Source organism: Leptonychotes weddellii, chromosome 7 (assembly GCF_054177405.1).
Source record: "Leptonychotes weddellii isolate Sample4059 chromosome 7, ASM5417740v2, whole genome shotgun sequence".
NCBI classification, from domain to species: domain Eukaryota; kingdom Metazoa; phylum Chordata; class Mammalia; order Carnivora; family Phocidae; genus Leptonychotes; species Leptonychotes weddellii.
The window spans coordinates 115,788,963-115,812,242 of record NC_138375.1 but is presented as its reverse complement, the minus strand read 5'-3'; the positions used below and the strand labels follow the sequence as shown (position 1 = coordinate 115,812,242).

At 44.5% G+C, this 23,280-nt stretch overlaps 1 protein-coding gene across 3 annotated transcripts in view; it reads right to left on the bottom strand.

Annotated features, from left to right (window-relative positions):
- The window catches only part of FSTL4 (follistatin like 4), a 400,176-nt gene that overhangs the window by 316,069 nt on the left and 60,827 nt on the right, over positions 1-23,280 (bottom strand). For all 3 annotated transcript variants that reach the window (XM_081827062.1, XM_081827061.1, XM_081827063.1), the window contains exon 3: positions 17,512-17,545. In XM_081827062.1, the coding sequence (XP_081683188.1) occupies positions 17,512-17,545 (34 nt within the window). The remainder of the gene's footprint in view (positions 1-17,511; positions 17,546-23,280) is intronic.

Sequence of the window (23,280 nt, the reverse complement as noted above, 5' to 3'; positions counted from 1 at the left end):
TTGTCAGTTTTATTAGTCCTTTCAAAGAACAAGCATCGTTCATCCTTTCTGTAGTGTTTCTTGTTTCAACTTCACCCATTTCTTTTTTACTGCTGTTCTTTATTACTTACTTTCTTCTGCTTTTTTTTGGTTTACTCCACTATTCTTAACCTACCTTTGTGAGTTGTATGTTTAATTCACTAACTTTGAGCCCTTTCTTCCATTTTAATGGAAATACTTAAGATGACGGATTTCCCTCTAATTTCCATTCTAGCTGCCTCCCACAAATTTTAATATGTACTGTTTGTTATTGTTCAGTTAGATTTTCCCATTTTTTCCCCTTCCACTCATATATTATTTAGACAAGTATTTAATCTTCAAACATAGGAGAGTATTTCTGGTCCCTTTTTTAAAACCTTTTACTTAACTGCATCAAGGGCAGTAACTTTGTAAGAACTGCTGTATGGTTTAGCATGTGGCAATCTTCTCAAACTTTCTTCGTGCACTTGAGGGACAGGGGTACTCCCCACTGTGCTGTGTGCATTCTGGCTTCTATCTCTTCTCCTTCTAGCTTTTTTCAGTGACATCTCATTTGCTCTTAAATCCATCCACTGATCCTGACAATTCTGATTACAATTTTTATTCCTAAGAAATGATACTTGGTTATTTTCCACATCATCAAGGTCATTTGTTACAGTCTTACTCTTTGTTCATATTTTCAGCTCCCTTTTTTAGATCTTGTAATAAACACTGTTATTTTTTTATTCTGTATCTATTAATACCAGTATATGAAGTTCTGCTTCTACTGGTTTTCACTTTGGTGTCTTTTTAATTTTGTTAGGTATTTTTTGGTTTTGACTGTGAGCTCATGTTCTGTGGGCGGTAACCTGTCAAAATCATTTAAGACCTATGTTGAAGATGGATTCTTCTGGACAGGACTTGTATTGGCTTTACTATGTGTCTCAAAGTGCTACCAACCAGGACTGCTTTAAACTGAATTCTTGGGGCACTTGGGCGGCTCAGTTAGGTGTCTGACTTAGGTTCAGGTCATGATCCCAGGGTCCTGGGATCAAGCCCTTCATTGATAAAATCTTTAAAAGAAAATAAATCAGAAGGGGAGATGAACCATGAGAGACTATGGACTCTGGAAAACAATCTGAGGGTTCCAGAGGGGAGGGGGGTGGGGGATGGGTTAGCCCGGTGATGGGTATTAAGGAGGGCATGTGTTGTAACAAGCAGCGGGTGTTATACGCAAATAACGAACCATGGAACACTACATCAAAAACTAATGAAGTATTGTATGGTGACTAACATAATAATAAAAAAATAAATAAACAAACAAACAAACAAACAAATAAACTAAATTCTTGGTTTGAGGTTTTCTCAGCAGCCTGTTTATGAATTCAGCTGAAAATCCAGCTCATGATTCTAGTTCTCGAAGGAGATATTTTTACCCTCTACCCAGCACCAAGGTTCAAGGGAGGCAATTTTCTTCACTCATCCCTGAGGGGAGACAGGGTACATTTACTTCTATGCCACCCTTACAGTAGGAACGTAGCTTTTGGGGGTCTCAGTTTAGGTGGAGGAGGTTTCCTAACAAAATGACACGTCCTGGGGTTGGCTCCTGTCCCCCATATCTCTTGAAGTCCTAAGAATCAAAGGTCAAGGTCACCCCCATTGGGAAAATATGTTCAAAGCAAAAGGCAGCTTCAGAGTCTTGATTTTCAGCTTTCACTGAATATTCAGACTGTTAGGAAATCTTCACTTTCCTGCCTTCTCACTGAGGTCAAAGATTATTTCAATGTTTTGTCCATCATTTTAAATGGTTTTAAGTGAGAGAGTCAGCTAAGGTAACTGGTCTCCCACACAGCCAGAAACAAAAGCCTGCACAAACTGTTCTCAAGTTTTCACCTTATTATTGCCCACTCTTCCCGAAGTAGTAGGTAAATCTAATTACTTAGTTTTGATGAAAGAAAACAACTTGGTGCACTAAATTCAAGGCTTTCTAACCCAATTCATTTCAGCAAGCGTTCACTGAACATCTCCTGCTCGTCAGTACTACAGACCCACTGAGAACACACACCGCAGCCAACCCCAGCCCCAACGCGGCTGAATCACAGCCAACAGTGACGGTAACCCGGGGTCTGCTCGCAGGTTGGCCAGTGCTGTGCTAAGCTTTTTTTTTTTTTTTTTTTTTTTAATGTATTTAACCTATACAACTGCCATATGGGATAGAATGGTTACTACCATTTTAGAGGTAAGAAAACCTAGGCACAGAAGTTCAGTAATGTGCCCAGACTAACCCAGCTGGTTAAGTCAGATCACACTCACAAGGTCTGGCTACATCAATTTGCAAAACCACACTGAGAGATTAGAGAACCCAAGAATAGGAATTGTGACAGTCCATGAGGAAGGCAAGTAGGGTCAGGCCCCCAGGTAATGGTGGCTGGAAACGTTATCAAGCAGCCAACTTAGAAGTAGAATGGACTGTGGGATTCTTTGCACGATACAATGAGGATTTTCTTGCCCTTTTCCATAGTTCCCCACGTTATGTGGTCATTGTACACGTACGATGCCTATCCTGTGCTGGATGGACACATCTCGCCCTCTCCCACAAGGACGGAGCTCACCATCCCCACGCAGACCCTGTGGGTCCTGCCCTCTCACTGTTACTAATGATGTTTTTCTACTAAGTCTCCTGGGTGTCACGCAGCCCTTTCACAGCACAGTGGCCCACAAATTGGGCATCACTGCTCCTGAAGACCAGGGGCAAGCCACAGGGAGCTGCGTGTAGCAGCAACTCCAGCAGAAGCGAGCTGCGTTGGCCTCCCTCTTGCCTCTGTTCCTGACGTGTGGGCGAAAGCAAGTGTGGGAGGGACTGTAAATCACAAGATAGTTTTTATGAAATGACTAATAAAGAAATAATGAGAACCCAATAACTACCAATTACAGAGGCAAGAGAAATAATAAAAATAATAAAGCAGAAAATGTACAAAGCAAACAATTAAGACTACTTTATTAAAACAATACTTGCTATTCAGCAAGCATTAATTCTCCCTACACAAGGGCAGTAACTGTTTATCATCTGAATTTTGCACATTAAGAACATGACACAGAGAGAGTTAATAAGCTCCTGCATGTTCTAGGACACTTCGGAGCCCAGATTAAAAGTTAGCCGTGCTCACTCTCAGGCTGAGATGTCATCTCTCATTAAATTCTAAAACAGCTCAGAGAACACACCATGTTTATTATTTTTCGAATACTATGTGGCTGATTCTGGAGGAGCCAAGAGAATCTTTGGAATAAATACACTGATTAAAAAAATACTTTAAAAATGCCTTTTTTTTTTTTTTTTTTTTTTAGCTCGGTGGACCAAAATATATAAATCAGAACTATTCTGGTCTAGTGAGTACTGTAAATGTATATTTAGGTGTAACAAATATCAGTGGGAAATATCTTTGGAAAGTAATTACTTTATAATATATGTGGAATGTCTTTTAAATACTTAAAGCAACTGATCCATTTCAAAGACATAACTTACATAAAGAGGCACAAATATTAATTACCAAGCTGGAAACTCACTTGCAAACTTATAGCCTAAAGTGAATGTGTACAGATCAAGGCATAAATATCAGAAAAGCAGATATTTTAATGGAACACTTAACTGCATAAACCAAGGACCCACATCTAGACACGAGAGTTCTCAAGGAGTGCTGAGTATGAAGGATTACTTCAGCCTTTACACTAAATCCCTGACTTTGACCCCCTTCCCACCTGCCAACATCTAACTCTACTGTGCTGTAATTAATAATAAATCTGAATATAAAATGGGCTGAAAACTCAAATGCCTACAAAGGCCACTAGATAATTTAATGAGTATGGTTCTTCTGGGATTTCACCTTGTTCCTATTTATTTTTCAAAACTGCATCTGACACTCAGTCTCAGCATCAAGGAGCCACTAGGGAGTAGTGTGGACTGTGGCAAATAGGAGAACATGTGCACTCTCTAAGGACGTGGCTGCTTACTCCAGGCCCCGCTGTTGCCATGAAGTCATGTGGGGCCCACGGTGACTAAAGCATTTCACTTTCCAAAGTGATCTATTTGGATCTATATGTACAATGTCCTTCATTTTAAATGTTGGCCAATTATTCAACTTAAAATGGAAAAATGAAAAAAACCCGACGAAGGCCAACATTATGTAAGTCAAACAAAACATGACCACGGGCTGAATCTGGACCATGGACCACCAGCTTGAGACTTGTCATACAAAACCAATACAGAACGGACATTGGGCTCAGGGGTCTTAGGAGAAGCCCTAAAAAGGGGCAGACAGGCTTTGTGAGTTCCCCAGGTAGGGGATGAAGTGGTTCAGTGGAAGTTCCGTGACGCCTTCAGGATCCAAAATGACATTGGGGATGCTCAGGAGGAAAAGAGGTTTGAATCAGTAATGGTGGGGTTAAGCATAGGCCAGTAGGCAGGAGAGGCAGGTGTGGGCAAAAGTCCTTCCCAGCCCCTTGAACACCAGGGCAGAGCCCCAGAGCCGCCAGCGTTCACGGGGTGCTGGGTTAGGCAGCCTATGGGCACAGTCTCCTGCTCCCGCCATTCCCTGGACTCCAACCACAGTGGCCATGTAGTCTCCACCATCACGTCCCCTGGCCCACAAAACATACTCTCCCTCTGAACGTCACGGGAGTGTGGGACAGGAAGAGCCTCGCAGTGCCTGTAGCTCATGGTCTGTACCAAGAGTCGGGACCAGCACCCTAAACCCCGTTCAGAGCACTGGCCACAGCTTCCCAGTATCTGGTGTCTGACGCACCCTGTCCATCTTCATCAATCCTTCCCACTGCTCCCGCTCCCATCACAAACAGCCACAGGGGCACCTGCTCTTCCCAAGCTTTTTAAGAGCAGACCATTTAGAGAAGGTCTTAGAGATTTGCCTTCCAGCTGGGAGTCCTGGGGACAGGGGTCCTAGGGAGGCCACACCAGTGACACACAGAAGACTCTGAGTATTTCATTACAGTGAGGGCCACTATAAGGGCTGCCCACTAGCTGAAGCACCCCACCAGCCAGATCGCTGATCCTTCAAAAGCACATGTTTCCTCCTCCATAAAACAGAAGATCCCACTAGCTGGCCACACTGGACGATGGAGAGGGTTGAAATAAGTTAACTCAGCAAAGTTTATGGTGGGGCTTTAATGATGACATTGGTCACAATGTGCCCCCTCCCGCTTGGTCCCTTCCTCCCAACAGGAAAACAACATATGGAGAAGTATTTTAAACAACCGTCACAGCAAAGAATTTAACCAGAAAACTCAGCCAGAATACCCATCGCTAGGAAATGCTGGCTGAGCATCTAGGGCAATGCTAGACACTGTGCCTCCCTCGAGAGAAGGGAAAACACGGCCCCAAGGATGGGATGAAAGGGAAGGTACCAAGGAAATCCAACTGCGGAGAGCCCGGAGCTTTATGAACCCTGCTCGTTCCTCGCGCCCCACCGCTGCTACCCACTCGCCATGGGGCTTCAGACCAGTCACTTCACCTGTTCAAGCCTGTGTCTTCAGCTGTAAAAATGAGTAATCCCACAGGGACCTTCCAGATCTGCGGGGGGATCACTAGGATGATTCCGTGAAGGGCAGTGCCAAGAAGCAGCCGGACTTCACAAGGAGGGCACGACCACCAGGCAGAGCGTTCGGGCAGGCTGCTCAGTGGCGGGGGTGCAGCCAGGAAGGCTGGCTGGGGGCCTGGCCCTGGAAACCAGAGAACGAGGCACAGAGATGGGGCGGTGCCCAGGCCAGAGTGCTAGGTGCACCCAGAGATCTCTCAGATCATCGCCCTGGGGCTCAGGGCTTGGGCAGCGGCAGCACGGCCCTCACTACATTCTGACCGTCCTGATCCGTGACACTGGCATCTTAATGGATCTGCCTGTCAGCTATGGATAAGCATCGAGCTAATAGACGTCAAACAGCATTTGCATTTCTGAGATGGCTTCGTCTGCTCCCTCTCCTGGGACTCTCCAAACTGATACTTGAAATCTGGACAGACAGGTCTGCTCTTGGACAGCTCCTCTTCCAGAATCTCACAGGAAAGAAACAATTACTCAATTATTTCCTAAACAGCCAGCCAGTGCTGAGCTTATGAAACAACTAGCCCAACCACAACCACGACCAGAAGCTGCTTCTCAGCCTTCTCATCTTGGGAAGGCATGCAATTCCCTAAGAGACTCATGCCCCTTGTAGTTTCAGTAGCTTGCATTCATTCATTCAGAGTCCACTTCACCATGAGTTATCTTGTTCATTAGCAGTGCTGCAGAAGGCCATGAGAGATCCGGATGCAGCAGGGTGTCGAGGAGGTGAGCATCTGGACCGGGGTGCGAGGATCCAACCAGGCTGCCAACTTTCACCCAAGTTCCCTCCGGGTGGTGACAGCAGAGTCAGGATGGAATTCTTGGTTTGGATTTCAATTCCTGGGACCTCTGTAGCTAAGAGAAAATGCTGCAGAACTGTCTGTCTGGGGAACATCTGCATTTGGGGGTCCCCGACACAAGGTAATGAATGTATTTTCTGGTTTTCTCTGGCTCTATTTTAAACTGTCATCATTTTAAACCATGAAATATGTCAAGTGATAATTAAACCTCACCACAGACAGGTACTGTGGAAATGATCAACTTTTACCATTTCCCCCACACACATTTTGAATATTCTGAATCCCTATGGTACGGGATCATTACATTGATGGATGAGAAAAGTTGTCTTTATAATAATTTATTTTTAAAAGAACCAAAACAGGACTAAAAACTCTGTACTTTTGCACTGGGTTTTAATTTGAAAACTCCTGCTGTAAGCTCACATTGAGAGAGGAAGCGCGGCAGGAGGGAGGAGCTCCGACTGAGGGTTATCATCTCTAGCCCGACCCGACAGGCTGTGGGACCTGGGACACACCCCTGGCCACCTCTGAGGATCAGTTTCCTCATCTGTCAGACACACCCATGCTAATATCCTCCTTCTACCTGACTTGAAGGTTTTCATGAATGAGGACATGAGATGACAAATGACAAAGCTCTTTGAGAGCAAAAAGCAGCCTGCTAACACTATCCAAGTAGAAGATGCTATTATTCTAAATTCTGTATAGAGGGGGGAAGGGATTTGCTAGCACAGCTTTACACAACCACGGTCTTAAAAAAAAACAAAAAAAAACACCTCATTTTATTTTCACCTGAAGTTTCTAAGCATGAGATTAGATCTGACCCTATCAGATAAACGTCCCCTCTTAGCCACAGGACTCCCATTTTGTGTCCAAATAGGCAGCGACTCAAATGATAAAAATTCAAATGCAGCAACCAAGCAGCTGGATGGGAATGCTGCTTCCAGCAAAAAAAAAGAGAGCAAATAACTGCTAAAATTAGTAAAACAAACAGACTGAAATGTATTTTTACTCTGACAACTCATTTTCCAGACCTGTGATTTTTTTTTTTTCTTTAAGGCATATTTCTTCTGAACGTGGAAGGTCCCTGTTTCTCCCTGGCTGGCCGGACCCCACAGGCATCTCAATTGCAGAATGACGACTCCACGTTTGTGAATATGAACATTTCAATCACCATTGGACAAACAATGCTGCATCTCCATGGAGAATGTGCTTTCCTAACAGACCTCAGTTGAGCCCATTTAAATTATTTGGTTAATTTCCTACAGAGTTCAAAGGATTCCTCCCTCTTTTTCTATTTACAGAATACAACTACAATGCCAGAAGGTGCTCATGAGAATTAAGGGAAAGACTGGACGTGAAAAGGTGTCCATTAAGAACTCTTCCAATCTAGGGAATTTATATGAAAGCAGTGAAGTAAGGCTTTGACCCTAAATTAATGTGTGGACAATTGAGAAGCCTTAGTGAAAGCTGGCTCCTGAATGAGAGATCTCTTTGTACGTGAAGCCCAGGTCCCCCATCTCCGTCTGTGGCCCGCACCCCGCCACAATGCCATTGACAAACAGGCCAGCACAGCGAGTGCCCCCCAACCTCCTTCCCCAAAGAGAACAGGATCTCTAATGAAAAATGGAAAATAAAGCTTGTAAGAAGCTTTACGGAGCCAAGCGCTGAAGTCACCTTCAGGGGAGAATCCCTTGGGAGTAGATACTGGGGTAGACACTCAGATGTGGAATCGCCGAGTAACAGCTAATACGCACAGTGGACCTTTTTTACCTTCCCGCATTCATGTGTCCTAACTAGGCAGAGCCCCAGTTGTCCTTAGGGGATCCACCTACCCCCCCATGCCACCTTGACTGCAGGGCTTGGCCTGTGACTTGTGCAGAGCCCAGGAACACGAAGCAGCCCAACGGGCTTATCACGGATTCAGGCAGGGGCACATGACCCAGCTCGTCCCACCCGAGGGGACCTTAGCAGTGCTGCAGGAAATATCAGATCAGAGGCTCTCTCTCTTCCATAGGATGTGGAGTCGTATGTGGGGAGAATGGACTTACCATGCAGGGGAATCAACTAGAAGGGGGTGAAGAGAGCAACCAGGTCCCGTGCCCTATCCTAAGCATGCCTGAAGCCAGCACCCTCACCCCTTCACCCCCTTCCCGACTACCCAGTTACATAAGCCAATAAGGTCCTCTATGTGTTTGAGTTGGTTGGGTTGAGTTTTGCTGTTTGCAACCACATGTCCCCACTGACAGGGTACACCATTAAAAGTCCAAAGGAGACCCTTTGTCAATATAGCCATCCTCAAAAAAAAAAAAAAAAAAAAATATAGCCATCCTCTGGAGAAAAGACCCTGAGACTTCACCTCTACCAAAATATTCGGTGAGTTGTTCTCTGGGGCTCCCATACTGGTCTACACTGAGCAAACGCTCTCACACTTGGTTGTTGGCCCATCTGTGAGATGCCTGGCCAGGGGGCCAGCACACCCAGGTGGCCTTTCTGTCTAAAGGACACTTGTACATCTCCTCAGCTGACACATTCATTGATGTGTGTGCTCTGTCAGAGGAGGGACCACACCCTGTCATCACTACACACCCAGTAAACTCCAATCCACCCAAGGAAACTTCCATTAGCATCCAATAAACCCTCGAGAAACCCTAAGAATGGAACTTACTTTCCACAGGAGCTTTTTCTCCTTGGGAAGTAGTAATTACCAAACGAGGCTCTCGGACGCTGCTTCAGAAACACTGCAGGGGTGACATGGTAGCTGAGCTGAGAACTCCCCAGAGGCTTCCAGAGACTAAGACGGGTGGGCAATGGCCAGCCTACATGCTCAGGTGAACAGTAGCAGGCACCATTCGACCACGCTGACTGCACTCAGACCCTCCCTCTGTTGACTGCCCCTGAGCCCCCAAAGGCTATGGGTCACTGTCTGGCTCCCACGGAGACAGAGGCCAGTCAGAAGCTGCTCATTTCTGTGGCACACGTTCTCTGACTTCCTGGAGAGCACAAGGCAAGCTAATAATCTTCCCTCATGCGACAGTCAACATTTTGCAAAAAATTTTCTACATGCAGACCCTGAAGCATTTCTTGGAATCCAGTGGCAAGTGGTAGAGTGTGCAGAGAAGCCCGGGGTGGGCTGCCATGCACGGGATCCGACCCTGCCTGCCTGATCTGCAAGCGCCGCCCCCCCCGCCCCCCAGGCGCTGTGGCTCATTCACTGAGCACAGCACGTACACCGGAGGACGCACATGAAGCCCTCACCGCAGCCCCAGGAGACCAACAGACCAACGGCTAGGCAGCAGGGAGTTCCCCAAAGCGAGTGGGACCAGAGGAGAGAGCACCAGCAGGCCGAGATGTCTCACCTTGCAGATTATTTCTAGCTTTGGCTCTGTTCCCACTGGAGTAGAGAGATTAAACATTTGTTAAGAGAACAACACTATCTGAAAATAGGAAGGCAGGTTTGTTGTTTTTTTTTTTTTAAAGAGAGTTTTAAAAAGATGAATTAATTCTCATGACAAGAAGAGAATTAGAACATAATGGTCAGTTGGACTCTGTACCTCATTTCCTAATAAAGAAAGACTGCTCAGCAGCAATGAGACAAAAGAGACAGAAACAAATGCCTTTTAAGTCACAAATAATTAACCCCAGAGGCTTGCCGATGGCACATGAATATTGCTAGGGCAAATGGCTTAGCAAGTTTGAAAAGAGCTTCAGTGTTTATATGGAGAAGACAATTTCAAGGCTTCCTGAAAAGCAAAACACCCTTCTGGCTGATGGACCGGGCGATGGACGAAGATGCCAATGTCAACCTTCACTGTGGGGCCTCAGAGAAGAGAGGCGAGCCCCCAGGGCAGGGACAGGCCTCAGCAGGCCTCACGGGAGTGCTATCACCCCCTCTCTGGGCCATGGTGGGCCAGCTCAGCCTGCTGCAGGGCAGGGCTGTCTCGTGAAGGGCTCACCTCATTGTCCCTCTACATTGGCCGTGGTTGGCACCCTTTGGGAGTAATGACTTCTTAGACTACACAACTCTTCCCCACAAGTTCCAGATAGGGACCTTACTCCAAGTGTGCAGTCACAACCCCGAGGAGACTCCTCATGTGACAAGCACAGCTCGGTGCACAGGGGTTCCCCACCCTGCCCAGACCTACGGAGGCCCTACAGTTTGCCATCGCAACCAGAGATCTAGCTCACCTGCACCAGCAGCTTGTTAGTACCTGTTAGCAGAGGGACCCACAAGTCCCCATAAAGAGCACAGCGGCTCTCTGAGGATGTTCGTTAAGGAGAGTGAGCCTTCCAAGGACGCTGGTGAGAAGAAGCAGCACAGCAGTAAGGATGGGGGGTCCTGGAGCTGTGGGACCCAGAGCCAAACAAGCCGGGAGCCCCTATACCTGTGATTTTGCTTTATGAGAAGTGGCGATGTCACATCGAGTGGGAGGTACCAGGTGTCTAAGGCTTCTTCAGGGCTTGCTGTGTATGAGGAGCACAGGAGGCCAGAGAGAAGGGCCCCGCTCCCTGCTCTCCCAGGGCTCGCCCTACACAGCGGCATGAGAGCCGCCCCTCGCTCGGGCCGTGACCGCCCACACTGAGTCCTGTGGTGCCAAGGCTCTGGGCGACAAGTCACACACGTGTGGTCCCAACGGCAGCACAAGCAGCTGCCCATCGTCAGCCCTGAGCTGTAGCCAGCAAGGTCCTTCTGCTTCCGAATCACTGGGGACAGCCGAAACGGCCCAGGCGCTAGCAGGAGACAGTCGCTCACCCAGAGCCTGGTGGACCTTTGATCAAGGACGATCATGTGCAGGGACAGGAATGAGAACTCAGGCTCACTCAGGCTGTCTCAGTCCACCACCAATCGTTCTAGGCCCAGGCACTCAGAATTATCTTGGGGGGGGGGGGGGCTCGGGAACAGAAGCTTGGGGTGACGCACAGCCTGAGACTCCTCTGGCTAATGCTGTGCATGATCCTTGGCAGAGGCCCTTGTCTTCACTCCCTGAGCTTTATTCCGATGGAGTAATTGAGGGGTTGGTAACTATGATGCTCAGGACAATTCTGGTGGACCCTGGTCACCAGGTCACTTGATGACCTGAGACGTTCCTCACTCTAGGTCTAAGGCCAGATCTACACATGCAAGATGGGAAGAACCATAATGGAGACTACCAAGGCCACCAGGCACTGATGCTCCTGCTCATGCTGGGCCGAGGGCTCTCCACACCCAAGCTCTCCCCGCCACATCTCCATGAGGTCATGAGGGGCAATGACAGCATGCTGCTCAGCATCCTTCCTCTGAGGACCAAATCTGTCCCCATTCCCTGCCATTTGAGTGAAGGTGATTTTACAAACCCCCGAGAGACCACGTGATGCCCCCTGGCCAATCACAGTGTTCCATCCCCTCCCTGCCTCAGTGACCGGCTTAGGGCTTAAGTCCTGATACAAAACCTGGCCAGAGTCCTTGCTGGGACAGGTCTGGGGTCATTCTGAAGAAAACAGTTGTACCCTCTGGGTTGGTGAGCAGTCAGGACTGAACTGGGACTGCTTGTAGCCATCCTGCAAGGCTGCACAGAAGAGGCCAACAAGCCAAGAGAGCGAAAGAGAGGGAGGAGGCTTTAATCAGCTGTGCTTGCAGCCAGGGCCTCCCTTGGATTCTCAAGTTTCATGAGACTTTCATGCTTTAGCCAGGGCAAACTGGCTTGCTGACTGTAATCCAGGGTCGGGACTAATGGTCTGTACTATTACAATGCCCCTTTTTTTCCCAATAAGATTGAGAAACATCCCCAAAGTCACCCTGTGAGTACATAGGGAGGGAGGATTCTACTGCCTGCCAATCGGTCATGATCACAACTGGGTAGCAGAGCACTGTTTTCAACCAGAACACACCAGCCAGCTGTGCCATCCACTTCCCACTCAAGCTGGGGCAAGCAGGTACAATACAGTTTTCCAGCAGTTGAAAAATGGCAGCACTACCCAGAAAGAGCCAATTTCTGTGGCGCTAGAAGTAGAAAGAGACAGATGTCACTCTTACCTTTTTGAGGCCCAGGGACTGTAGGAGAGAACCAGCAAGCTCCCCTGTACGTGAGTGAGTGAGGGTGGAATGGGGAAGGAAACTTCATCTCTTCGTCCAGATGGCAGTCTTGATTTGAAAAGGACCTATTACCCCAGGCACTGCCAAATTTGGATGGCTCCCTTCTAAATTCCCTGCATCTGCAGCCATTAAAGAAGTTACCTCAAAAGAAGCTAAGAGTTTATTCATCTGTTTTATGGAAGGGAGTCAGCCACTTCACATTATACCAAGACAGATTACGCAGGCAACTGAGAGAGCCAGAAAACATCTGCTAAACAAAATCAGAATTAATGGTAAATAGAATGCAATTCTTGATAGCCGAAGTTCACCCAGATGCAGAGAACTATAAAGGGGCTATGAGAGGCAGCTGCCAATTAAGGGCTAATTCCAAAGGTTTTCAGAAAGGGAGGCTCTAGTCACACCGCGGGGGACTGGCAGGTTGTGTTTGTTTAGTAGGTTTGCTAAGGAGTCAGAGCTACCCTGGCTGTGTGACTGTCACTCCCTCATTCTTTTTCTGGGAAGACAGCAGCATTCCCGCTCTCAGGTCTCCCTCACATCCTGCCAGAAGCCAGGCCAGGCTGGTCTGGACTAGAACGTGTGAGTGAGCCATCCCTGGGAGGGTGGATCATGCAATAGGACATCGGTACCCACCCCAAAACTCACAGCCTCTAATCATAACGCAATCGCAGACATCTGGAATAGTTTCTAGCGCACCCCATGTTCCTAAGAGATGGCTGACAAGGGCTGAATTATCCTGGCCACTTGCTCAGCTCACTCAAGTGTTCTCTCATGGCTGTAATTCAGGGTGATGGAATCAGTTAGAGAAAAGGACTGGTTTGAGCAGATGAATTCTGGCAGCCACAATCAGCACCAGCCCTCAGAGTGGACACGGGAGTGTCTTGGAGAGGTGAGGTTGGCATCTTTGGCTGAAGCCTTAGAAAAAGTTGAAATTAAATTGAAGATGTCTAGAGGGAGGTATAAAAACGCATGCAATGGAAAGCAGATGAAGATGCAACCATCTCTCCTTCCCCACGCAGCTAGCACAAGTGGCCCCCAGGGCACAAGGACAACATAGGACTGCACTGAGGGAAGAAGGGCTTGGTCAGCCGGGCAGGCACGTGCCCCTCCCAGAAGGCTTCCTACTAGTCCTGCAGTCCTGCCACACCTACTGGTATGACATATTTCCCTCCAGGTTCCCCTGAGAGCCCTAGCCCTAATCTAACTTGGAATCAAATGACCCCTAGACAGTTTTCTTCCAAGAGTCCCTCTTAGCTCTCTAGCCTTGGCAGTGGGCATGAACGTGCAGAAGAACGTACACAAGAGAGGATCAGTGCACGAAAGGGACATTGGTCCAGAGGGAGTCCTTGTTCCCACAAATCAGCATGGGAAGGAAAGAAGGAGTCTCATGTGTAAGGTGCTCTCTGCTCTCCTCCTGTCATGGGTTGCTGAGGGTCACAGGAGGGAAAGAATGTAAATGCTCTCTGAAAACTCGAGAACTGAGAAGTTATTCTCATTATCACCACATCACCATTCTGTCCATGCAAAGCCCTTGGAAGTTACTGGTACCGAGTCATAGGCTCATCCTGAGCACTGAGGGAGCACTCCCTCTGCCTGAACTCTCTAGAGCAGGACTTGCAAAGGACACTGCATGGAATGCCAGCCTCGAGATGATCAAACACAACAAAATTAAGATGCCATGGGAAACTAAATTTGGAAAATGCTGCATATTACACCCCCTTTTGAGAGTCATATTTAGCATCTTGAAGGTCTAAGGGGTTCTGCAGTAAAAGTCTCAACAACTAGCTCAATATTGAGTCCAGCATCGACCAAGTGTATCATTTTCCTAGGGCTGCTACAATAAAGTTCCACAAACTGGGTGGTTTAAAACAAGAGAAATTTATTTTCTCACAGTTCTGGAGGTCAGAGGTCAGAGGTCAGAAATCAAGCTGTTGGCAAAGCCATGCTCCCTCTGAGGGCTTTAGAGTATTCTTCCTAGCTTCTGGTGGTTGCCAGGGATGCTGGGATTCCCTGGCTCATAGATCCATCACTCCCCTCTCTACTCCATCATCACAGGGCGCTCTCCGCTCTCCTGTGTTCTCCTCTTCTGCTATTACTTATTGGATTACAGCCCCTCCTAAAAACCTGGATAATCTCATCTTAACTTGATTACACATCTGCCAAGACATGATTTCCAAATAAGGTCACATTCACAGGTTCTGCGTTGGGATATCAACATATCTTTTGGGGGGACACATGAAGCTTCTCTGAACATGGAGCACTTCGATCAGTTAGGAATATCCAATGGATATCCACAGAACACTCCTTAAAAAGTGCCTTTCTAGAGCCAAGGCACTCAGTGCCTCACTTGTCTGTCACTGGAACAGAATCAGAGTAAAAAGACAAACCACATTTAGCAATGCGTAGCTTGCACTCAATTCAGAAAACAATTGTTGAGCAACTAGAGCCTTGGACTAGGGCCATGAAGAATCTGGAATGAATGAGGGGAGGTTCTCTGTTCTTAGGAAATTACCTGATAGGATGCCTTAACTCCAAAATAAGGTAGGGTAAGCTAAACACGTTAAGAAAGAATTGGGAGGTATGAGGGAGAGGTGGCATTTAATAAAGATTAGGGACAAAGAGCATTCAGGGTACATGAACAGTATGATTTAAAGCTAGGGACAAGAAAGTGGGCCACAATCTGCGAATCATGACAAAACTAGATCCAAGGCTGGAAATAAGGCAGAGAGCAGGTCCAAGGCACAGAGTACATTTGAGTCACCCTTACAATCTCCAACCCCACTGTGATTTATCCTGGACTCCATTCCCACTGTTAATTTTAGTCCCTCTCACTTCTCACTTCACAGACTTAGTCAACACTTTCCAAAAGTCACGTAGTATGAACTTGTGGCTGGTCATCCATTTGTACCACTGAACCTGGGATACAGAAGATACTCCTCAGTCAGATGTAGTATGAAAACAAAAAACAGGAAGACATCTTGGATTGTGTGACCCAGAGGCTACCTCCTCCAGACCTCTCCAAAATCTCCTGGGCCTGGTAAACTGAGCAGAAAAATTCAGTATTACTTATTTGCTCCTCTTTCATTTCCAACTGTAAAATAACCCTAAGTGTTCGTTGAGAGACAATAATGTCTTATTTTTGTCTGTAGGAATAATCGTTTATTAAAATATTTAGAGCATTTCTATTATTTTTACACTTGTACACTCTTCTGGAGAAGATTAACAACCTGGCCATTCAAGCAAGTGAATTCTCAGGCCTGAAAATACTTGGAACCAACCTGTAAGGTCCCACTCCTCCTTCCTTCCTTCTTGCCATGTTATAAGCACTGACATTAAGGCACTAAGCTATTTCAGGAACTCTCAAACACTCAACTTTGACAGAAATAAGCAAGAAAGACATCAGTTCACAATGCGGGGGGAAAAAGTTTATGGGCTGTCAGCACAAATTTGCTGGTACAAACTCAAAGCATGCACTCCCAGTCAGCCAGTTGTGAGAGCTGCTTTTTCCAAAGAGGAGAAGGTTATGGGTGAGCAGAGCATAACTCAACCACACCTTTGCTCATCCTCCAACAATGTCAGTCTTCAGTGGATTTGGAGCCGGAGGTCCAATCCAGCCTTTTAAGGTCTCTGAGCAAAAATACACATGATTCTCTCAGACCCCAGCCTTACTATTTAGAGACCTTTCCATAGGTTTATATGTGATTCCATAGGTTAGGTTTATATATGATTCCATAACGCAAATTAATTCTAAATATTCATTCTCGGGGCTACTGACATGAATTAAATAATACTCAAAACCAAGTTTCATGCTGACTTTTCTGCTTAAGGCTATTTCTTTCCAATTTACACGGTCATCAATAAGAAACATGGCCTCCTGGCTCTACCCATATCCATCCAATTTCATTTGGTTTTGAAATCGACACAATGCAGCTTACCCTACAGATGCAGTTCAGGAGACGCTGAGCCCAAAACCAGAGACAATGGCAAATGGGAATGGAAACCACAGAGTTTATCCTAAAGCCAGATACCCAGCTCCTCTGAAACCAGGGTTTCAGCCCCATGGGTAGCAGCAAACAACCAAGGGGATTGGTTTAGCAATACAAGCAGTATGCAAGACTTAGGTCTCCAAGCTCTAGAAACATAATTTGATAACATGGCTACTCTAGGTCTTTCATTGCAGTGCTTAAAAGAAGAATTAATCAGGAGCCAAGGATGTATTGCATTTAGAGGTCAATGTGGAATTTGCTCACACCTTTAGATCACCACTCTTTCTGGAGACGACGCTACAGAGAAGTTTGTCATTAAGGCTGAAACCAAAGGCCGGACCCTAGACCAAGAACTCACTTTGATTCCCGACTTCCTCCTCCTAGTCCTGCAATAAAGAGATGATTCGCAAAGAATCCCCAAACCAAAGAAAAGACATCTTATTCGACAGTAGGTATTGCTGAAAGTAAGGGAAACTTCAATTTCTAAGGAAAGGTTTCAGAAATCGCCACCCATGCATACTTACCTCAGAAACCGAAAAACAAACGTGCTAGAGGAACCAGCGGGGAAAATGAACATAATGGAATTGTTGCAAAAGGGACATTAACTGGTTATTTCTATTTCAGCTTAGCCAAAGCTGTAAAAATCTAATCACAAATATTTTTCACAGTGGCATCTTCTCCCAGTTATTGAAATACTTCAAACCATAAACCATTTTTTATTGATGTTGTTTTTGCTGGATGAAACCAAGTAATTACTTCAAACTCCACTAATAAATGAGGCTTCTCTCAAGACCACAAACATGATCATGAAGAAGTGAGGTCCCCAGACCCCACTTCGGGTAGTCAAAAGTAGAAGACATAGTTCTCTCAAGCAGTCCTAGCTTTCAATTCTTACAGTCCTTCGAGGCAAGTACCAAATAGTCAGCACCCAGAAAAGGCCACATGAAATTTCAAAGAAAAGGCTGCCTACAGTCTGAAGTTCATCTTAGCTTCAACAAACTACTTCCAAAATGTCAACACTGAGAACGAAATGGATATGAACGCATTTTCCCTACCTTCTCTTCTTGTGACTTCAAAGCTTCTGGACTCCTGCAAGAAAAGAAAGACTTTGGGTTTTTGAAGAATAATTCATATGTACAGATACTTGCAAGTATCTCACCTCTGCTAGCCATTTATTCACAAAAAAGATGAACACTTTCATAAGAATATGACATTCAGCAATGTTGGGTCTACTAAAGGCCCAACACACACACACACACACACACACCAGTAAAGATAAAAAAACTTGTCGCTTTGGGGGCTTAATCAAAAAATATATTATTAATCATTCAAGTTTTTTGTTTTTTTTTTTTTTTTTTTTAAGAGAGTGAGGTGGGGAGGGCCAGAGGGAAAGGGAGAAAGAGAATCTTAAGCAGGCTCCATGCCTGGTAGGGAGCCTGACTCAGGACTCAATCTCACAACCCTGAGATCATGACCTGAGCCGAAATCAAGAGTCGGACACTTCAATGACTGTGCCACCCAGGTGCCCCAATCATTCAGTTTTTAATGAACAGAGACAACTCTCATGGTCTTCCTCATGTGGAATCTGGACTGGTACCAAGTGTTAAGGAAGACCCTGGCCCCGACTGATACCACATCTTCCACCTAGACTGTAGGTGCTATAGTGCTTGGAAAAAACACAAGCAGTCAGGAGTCAGAATTATCTGACCTGCAGCAGGTTATGATTTGTGGTGCCATAATGAAGACCACCATTGCTCCTGAGTGGGTCATTGGCATGATCTGGTGATTGACTGTACTCAACTCAGTAGTTTCTAAAGGGTGGGATCTTACAGACAATTTGGACAGCCAGTCCCTGCCATTGGACTAAATTAAGCCCTTGGGTATTTTTTTTTTTTAATTCAATTCCATCTTCCTGCTTGTGCAGGGCAATAAGCAAAGTGTTTGAGAAGTTATATAAGCAAAGCAGACAGAATTCCTACATTGAAAATATTCATAGCTGAAAAAAAGAAAAAAGAAAACATTCATAGTTGAACAGGAGGCTACAGAAGAAACACAAATTACTGAGAAGTAAAGGGGTAGTTTTACCTTGAAAAATACCAGTATACATACATAAAGAAAAGGGTTTTTAAAAGAACCTCTGAAATAGCACTGAAGAATGGGCAGGCTTTCAGACAGGAGTAAGGGAGGGAGCGTACACCAGGAAGAGAGAAAGGCTTAAGAAAAGGCAGGGTGAGGAGAGAGTACAGGGTATGCGCAGGAAGCAGGAAAAGGCCCAGTGAGAAGTAATAGCAGGGAAAGGCTGGAAACATATACTGTGGTTTCACAACGAGTGAAAAGTACCTACGATTCATCATAAATAACCACTTTAGGATACAAAGTCTAATACTGAGAAAAAGTTGAAAAAGCCATGCTAACAACCAAAGAGGAGAAAATAAAATACCTAACTTGGGCCAACTTCTTGCCATGATGAAAAAGAAGACCATTCAGCACCACCACTTTTGTAGCAAATGGCATTGTCTTTCACACCTTAGTATTCTTGTCTAGTATCCTTTGGGGTCAGAAAGCAGAGGCAATATGAGGGATGAAACTGAGGAGGTACTTAAAAGTGCATCCCCCTTCCCCAAATTACATTCTCTGACTGCCACCTGTAATGAGTCAAAAGCCCAAGTGGAAACCAATGGAAGACACATGCTATAGGCCTGCAGCCCATCAGCACAGCACAGTTAACCAAATGAGCTTCTAGAATGCTGGCTCCTGAAGGGGTACTCACCAGGTCAGGGCTCAGAAGAGGGACCATGGAGAGCACTCAGTGTTATGAGAGCTATGTAAGCTGCAAGGCCAGCCCCTCCCACACTGCTCCTCAGCTCTCTGCTGCAGGGGCTGGTACCACATCCATGGAAACAACTAGTATTTTTGGAGCAGGGGAAATTCATAAGCAGCGTAGCAACTTGCACACCTCAAGAAGAAGACTTTAGGGATGTCTTATTGCAACTGTACAAAACTTAGAAATTTAGGAAAGCTGACATTGTATCTTCTCACCTAACAACATGGTATTTTTCATCATTTGTTCAAGTCTACTTTTATTTCTTTCAAGAGTATTTTATAATTTTCCTGTATGTATTCTGAATATTTCCTTTTTGTATATCTTTTGTTATCATAAATAGAATTTCTCTTTCATTTTATCTTCTAACTGCTTTTTATTTGTATGTATGAGTGCAAATGATTTTTATATATGGATTTTGAACCAGCCACTTGACTAAATTTCTTACTGTTTGTAATAGTTATTCCATTGATTCTTTGGGGGTTTCCTTTTATATACTGATGTAATCTTCAAATAGCTATGATTTTATCTCTTTCTTTCTAATTCTTAGGTCTCTCATCTCTTCCTCTTGTCTTATTGCTTCAGCTAATTCCTCAATCTAATGTTAAATGTTGTGGAAATTTGGTGTGTCCATGGGCATATGGTCTTATTTCTGACTTTAAGAAGAAAACTTTAGTGTTTCCCTATTAAAGGGAAACAAAATGCTGGCTTTTGGCCCAAGGTATGTTTATCACATTAATGAAATCCATGCACATTTTATTGAGTCTTTGAAATAAATGGATGTTCTAGTCTGTCCTTTTACTTGTTTATTTATTGACTGTTTCCCTCCACTGGAATGTGAGTTGGGATGGCGCCAGTATCTTCTTCATTCTTGCATCTTCAGTGCTATCCTCAGTGCTATAAGAGAGCAGCTGCTCAATGCATATTTGTTGAATAAAAAATAAAATGTGTGTTGAATTTTAGCAAATACTTTGTCTGAATTTAGAGAGATTATCATGATTCTTTTTCTCCTTAGCTCTAGTAGAATTCATGGTATTCACCTATCTCTGTATTTCTGGAATAAGCATTTCTTAATCATGATGCACTTCTTAAAAAATATTGACGGATTCTGTTTGTTATTATTTTAAATATATTTTCTGCATTAATATTCATAAATGAGATTGCTCTATTATTTTTAGGTGCCGTTTTTCCTCAGACTTGGGAATTAAAATGATACCAGCTTCATATAATGAATTCAGAAGTTTTCCTTTTACTGTACTCTGAAATAGTTTAATTAAGTGGAATTAAACGATCTTCAAAGGTCTCTTCAACTTCATTTCTCACATATTGATTAAAAGATGAGGAAATAAAAGGTCAAAAAGGTTAAGCTTATCCAAGTTCTCACATATTGGTCAGTGACCAGCTGGGATTCAAATTTCAAAGTCTATGCACATAACAAAGCTTATGCACATCTCTACTTAATTCATGACATAGTGTGAAATCAGATGAGAGACACTTCTACTTCAGGCCATGAAAGAAGAACTTGCATTAGACCAATCCTTCTGCTAAAAACAACTATAAAAGTTGGATTAAAAAAAAAAAGTTTTTGAAGGCATATCAGAGAAACAAATACAGCCAGAACTTGAAGAGTCAATATTCAGAGAGCAGAAAAGTCCACTGAGGTGCTAATTTTCCCCTTAGGGCATTGGCTGTTCTGCATAGAAGTCAAACAAAAAGTAATGCTTTAGAGCTGAAAGAAGTTTCACTGAATTGGGAGATACCAGAATTGGGGCTACCAAAGCAGCTAGAACTGAGAGTCTGAAATCCTGGAAAAGGAAACCAGAAAGAAATGAGACCAATAATCTGCACCCAGCTTCCTCTTGAGTTAATATAATTGTGTCTGAGCTGCACATATAAAGGACAAGAGGATGAGAAATAAGCAAAAAATTAGTCTCAAATCAGCTGAAAAACTAAGCATAGATTTTGGTACTTATCATGGTGCTAGAGAGACAAAAATTAGGCTTGCCAAGAAAAAGTGGCCCTGGTAAATGCAGCTAACTTTTCGTTGAGATCATTTACTCTCCACCAATTTCTATTCCTAGCAGATCAAGATGATCTGCCAGTATTCTATGTCTAACAAAGAAAGTAAATCCTCTCTGGAAGACAAAATTATCCCACAGGCTTCACAATTTTTCATACATAATGTCCAACACCCAAACCACAATTACTAGGTATGGCAGGAAATGAGATCAAATGACTAAAATCCAATTAAAAATACAACAGAGAGAGACCCACACTTTATCCAGACTTTAGAATTATCAAACACAGGCTCTAGAATAATGATGACTAATTTGTTCAGGAAAATAAAAGATGCTGAATTTCATCACAAATCACAATCAATTAAAAAGGAATCAAGTGAAAATTCTAGAACTAAAAGTTAAACAACAAAGAATTCAACAGATGGATTTAACAGAAGATTAAACACAACTAAAGAGAAGAATCGTAAGCTGGAAGCTAGATCACCAGAAAATAAACAGACTGAAGATCTGAAAGGAAAAAATAAAGAGTGGAAAAATAAAGAAGAGCATATAAGAGACATTAGAGGACATGGGGAAAATATCCAACAAGCATGTAATTTAAGTTTCAAAGTGAAAAGACAGAGGAAATTAGGCAGAATAAATATCTGAAGAGATGTCAATTGGGGATTTTCTGAAATTTATGAAAAACATCAAGCCAAAGATTTAGCAATCTCTATAAACCCCAAGCAAGACAAACACAAAGAAAACCAATGCTAGGTACTCACAGAAAAATAGTCAAATATTCAAAGACAAAAAGAAAATCTCAAAACCAGGCAGCGGGTGGGTGGTGGGGATGGAAAGGACTTATCATCCACAAAAGAGCAACAAGACCACAGATGACTTTGCAGGAGAAAATAATCATGGAACCAATAAAGGAAATGCAAATAATGGAAATCTTCACAATTCTGAAAACTAGAATTCTATCCCCAGTGAAAATATGGGTATACATAGGGCAAAATAAAGATTTATCTAGATAAACAAAAACGGAAAGAATATACTGCCACATATTACCACTAAGAGCAACACAAGGGAACACTCTGGACAAAAGGAAATTTTTCAGATGAATGCATATTTTTGCAAGAAGGAATAAAGAGCATCAGTAAGGGTTAAAAAGGAATAAATCTATTTTTGTCTGCTTAGTACAACAATAATGCCCTTTAAGGTAATAAAATTTGTAGAAAAATACATGACAATATGATCACAAAAGGTCAGGAAGTCAAATGGAACAGAAGTATCAGAATGGCTTTTTACTGTTCAGAAAGTGGTTAAATTAGTATTATGAGACCAAAGGAGTTGGACAAAAAACCTGACTGATCCAAAGGAAGACAAGAAAGGATAGGAAAAAAGAGAATAAAGAATAGAGAGAATAGCAGAGGAGTAGGAGACCTAAATTTCGTCTGGTCCCAGGAATTCAGCTCAACAGTTACCAAACCATTCTGAACACCTACGAACTCAACAGGAAATCAAAGAAAAGAATAGCAACAACTTTCTGAACAGAAAAGCGACCACTTTCTGGAAGGTAGGACGTGCGGACAAGTGAATCCGAGGTGATATTCGGGAGGATAGACGGTGGGGGAGGGGGCCTCCATCGGCCGCTTCTGGCAAGTGATAGAGCCCCGGAGCACAAAATCGGAACTTTCAGAGTCTGCTCCACTGAGGGACGTCACTCCTGTGGCTAAGCGGGGGTGAAAACCTCGCGGGACAGTGTGGTCTCAGGACCCTCGGGGTCACAGAAAGACTGGGGGTGCCTGAGTGCGGCAGAGCTCCCAGGTATCAGAGCAGGGAAGCCGGCTGCAGAGACGGAGCCGAGGAGCGGGCTCTCAGCTTGGGGTTGCCATAAGCCGTGATCCGCGGCACAGTCGGGCCACTGCTCCTCCAGCAGGGACCCAACAAGCAGCAGATCTGGGGAGACTCCCCTTCCTCCCCCGGGAGGAGCAGCGCAGGAG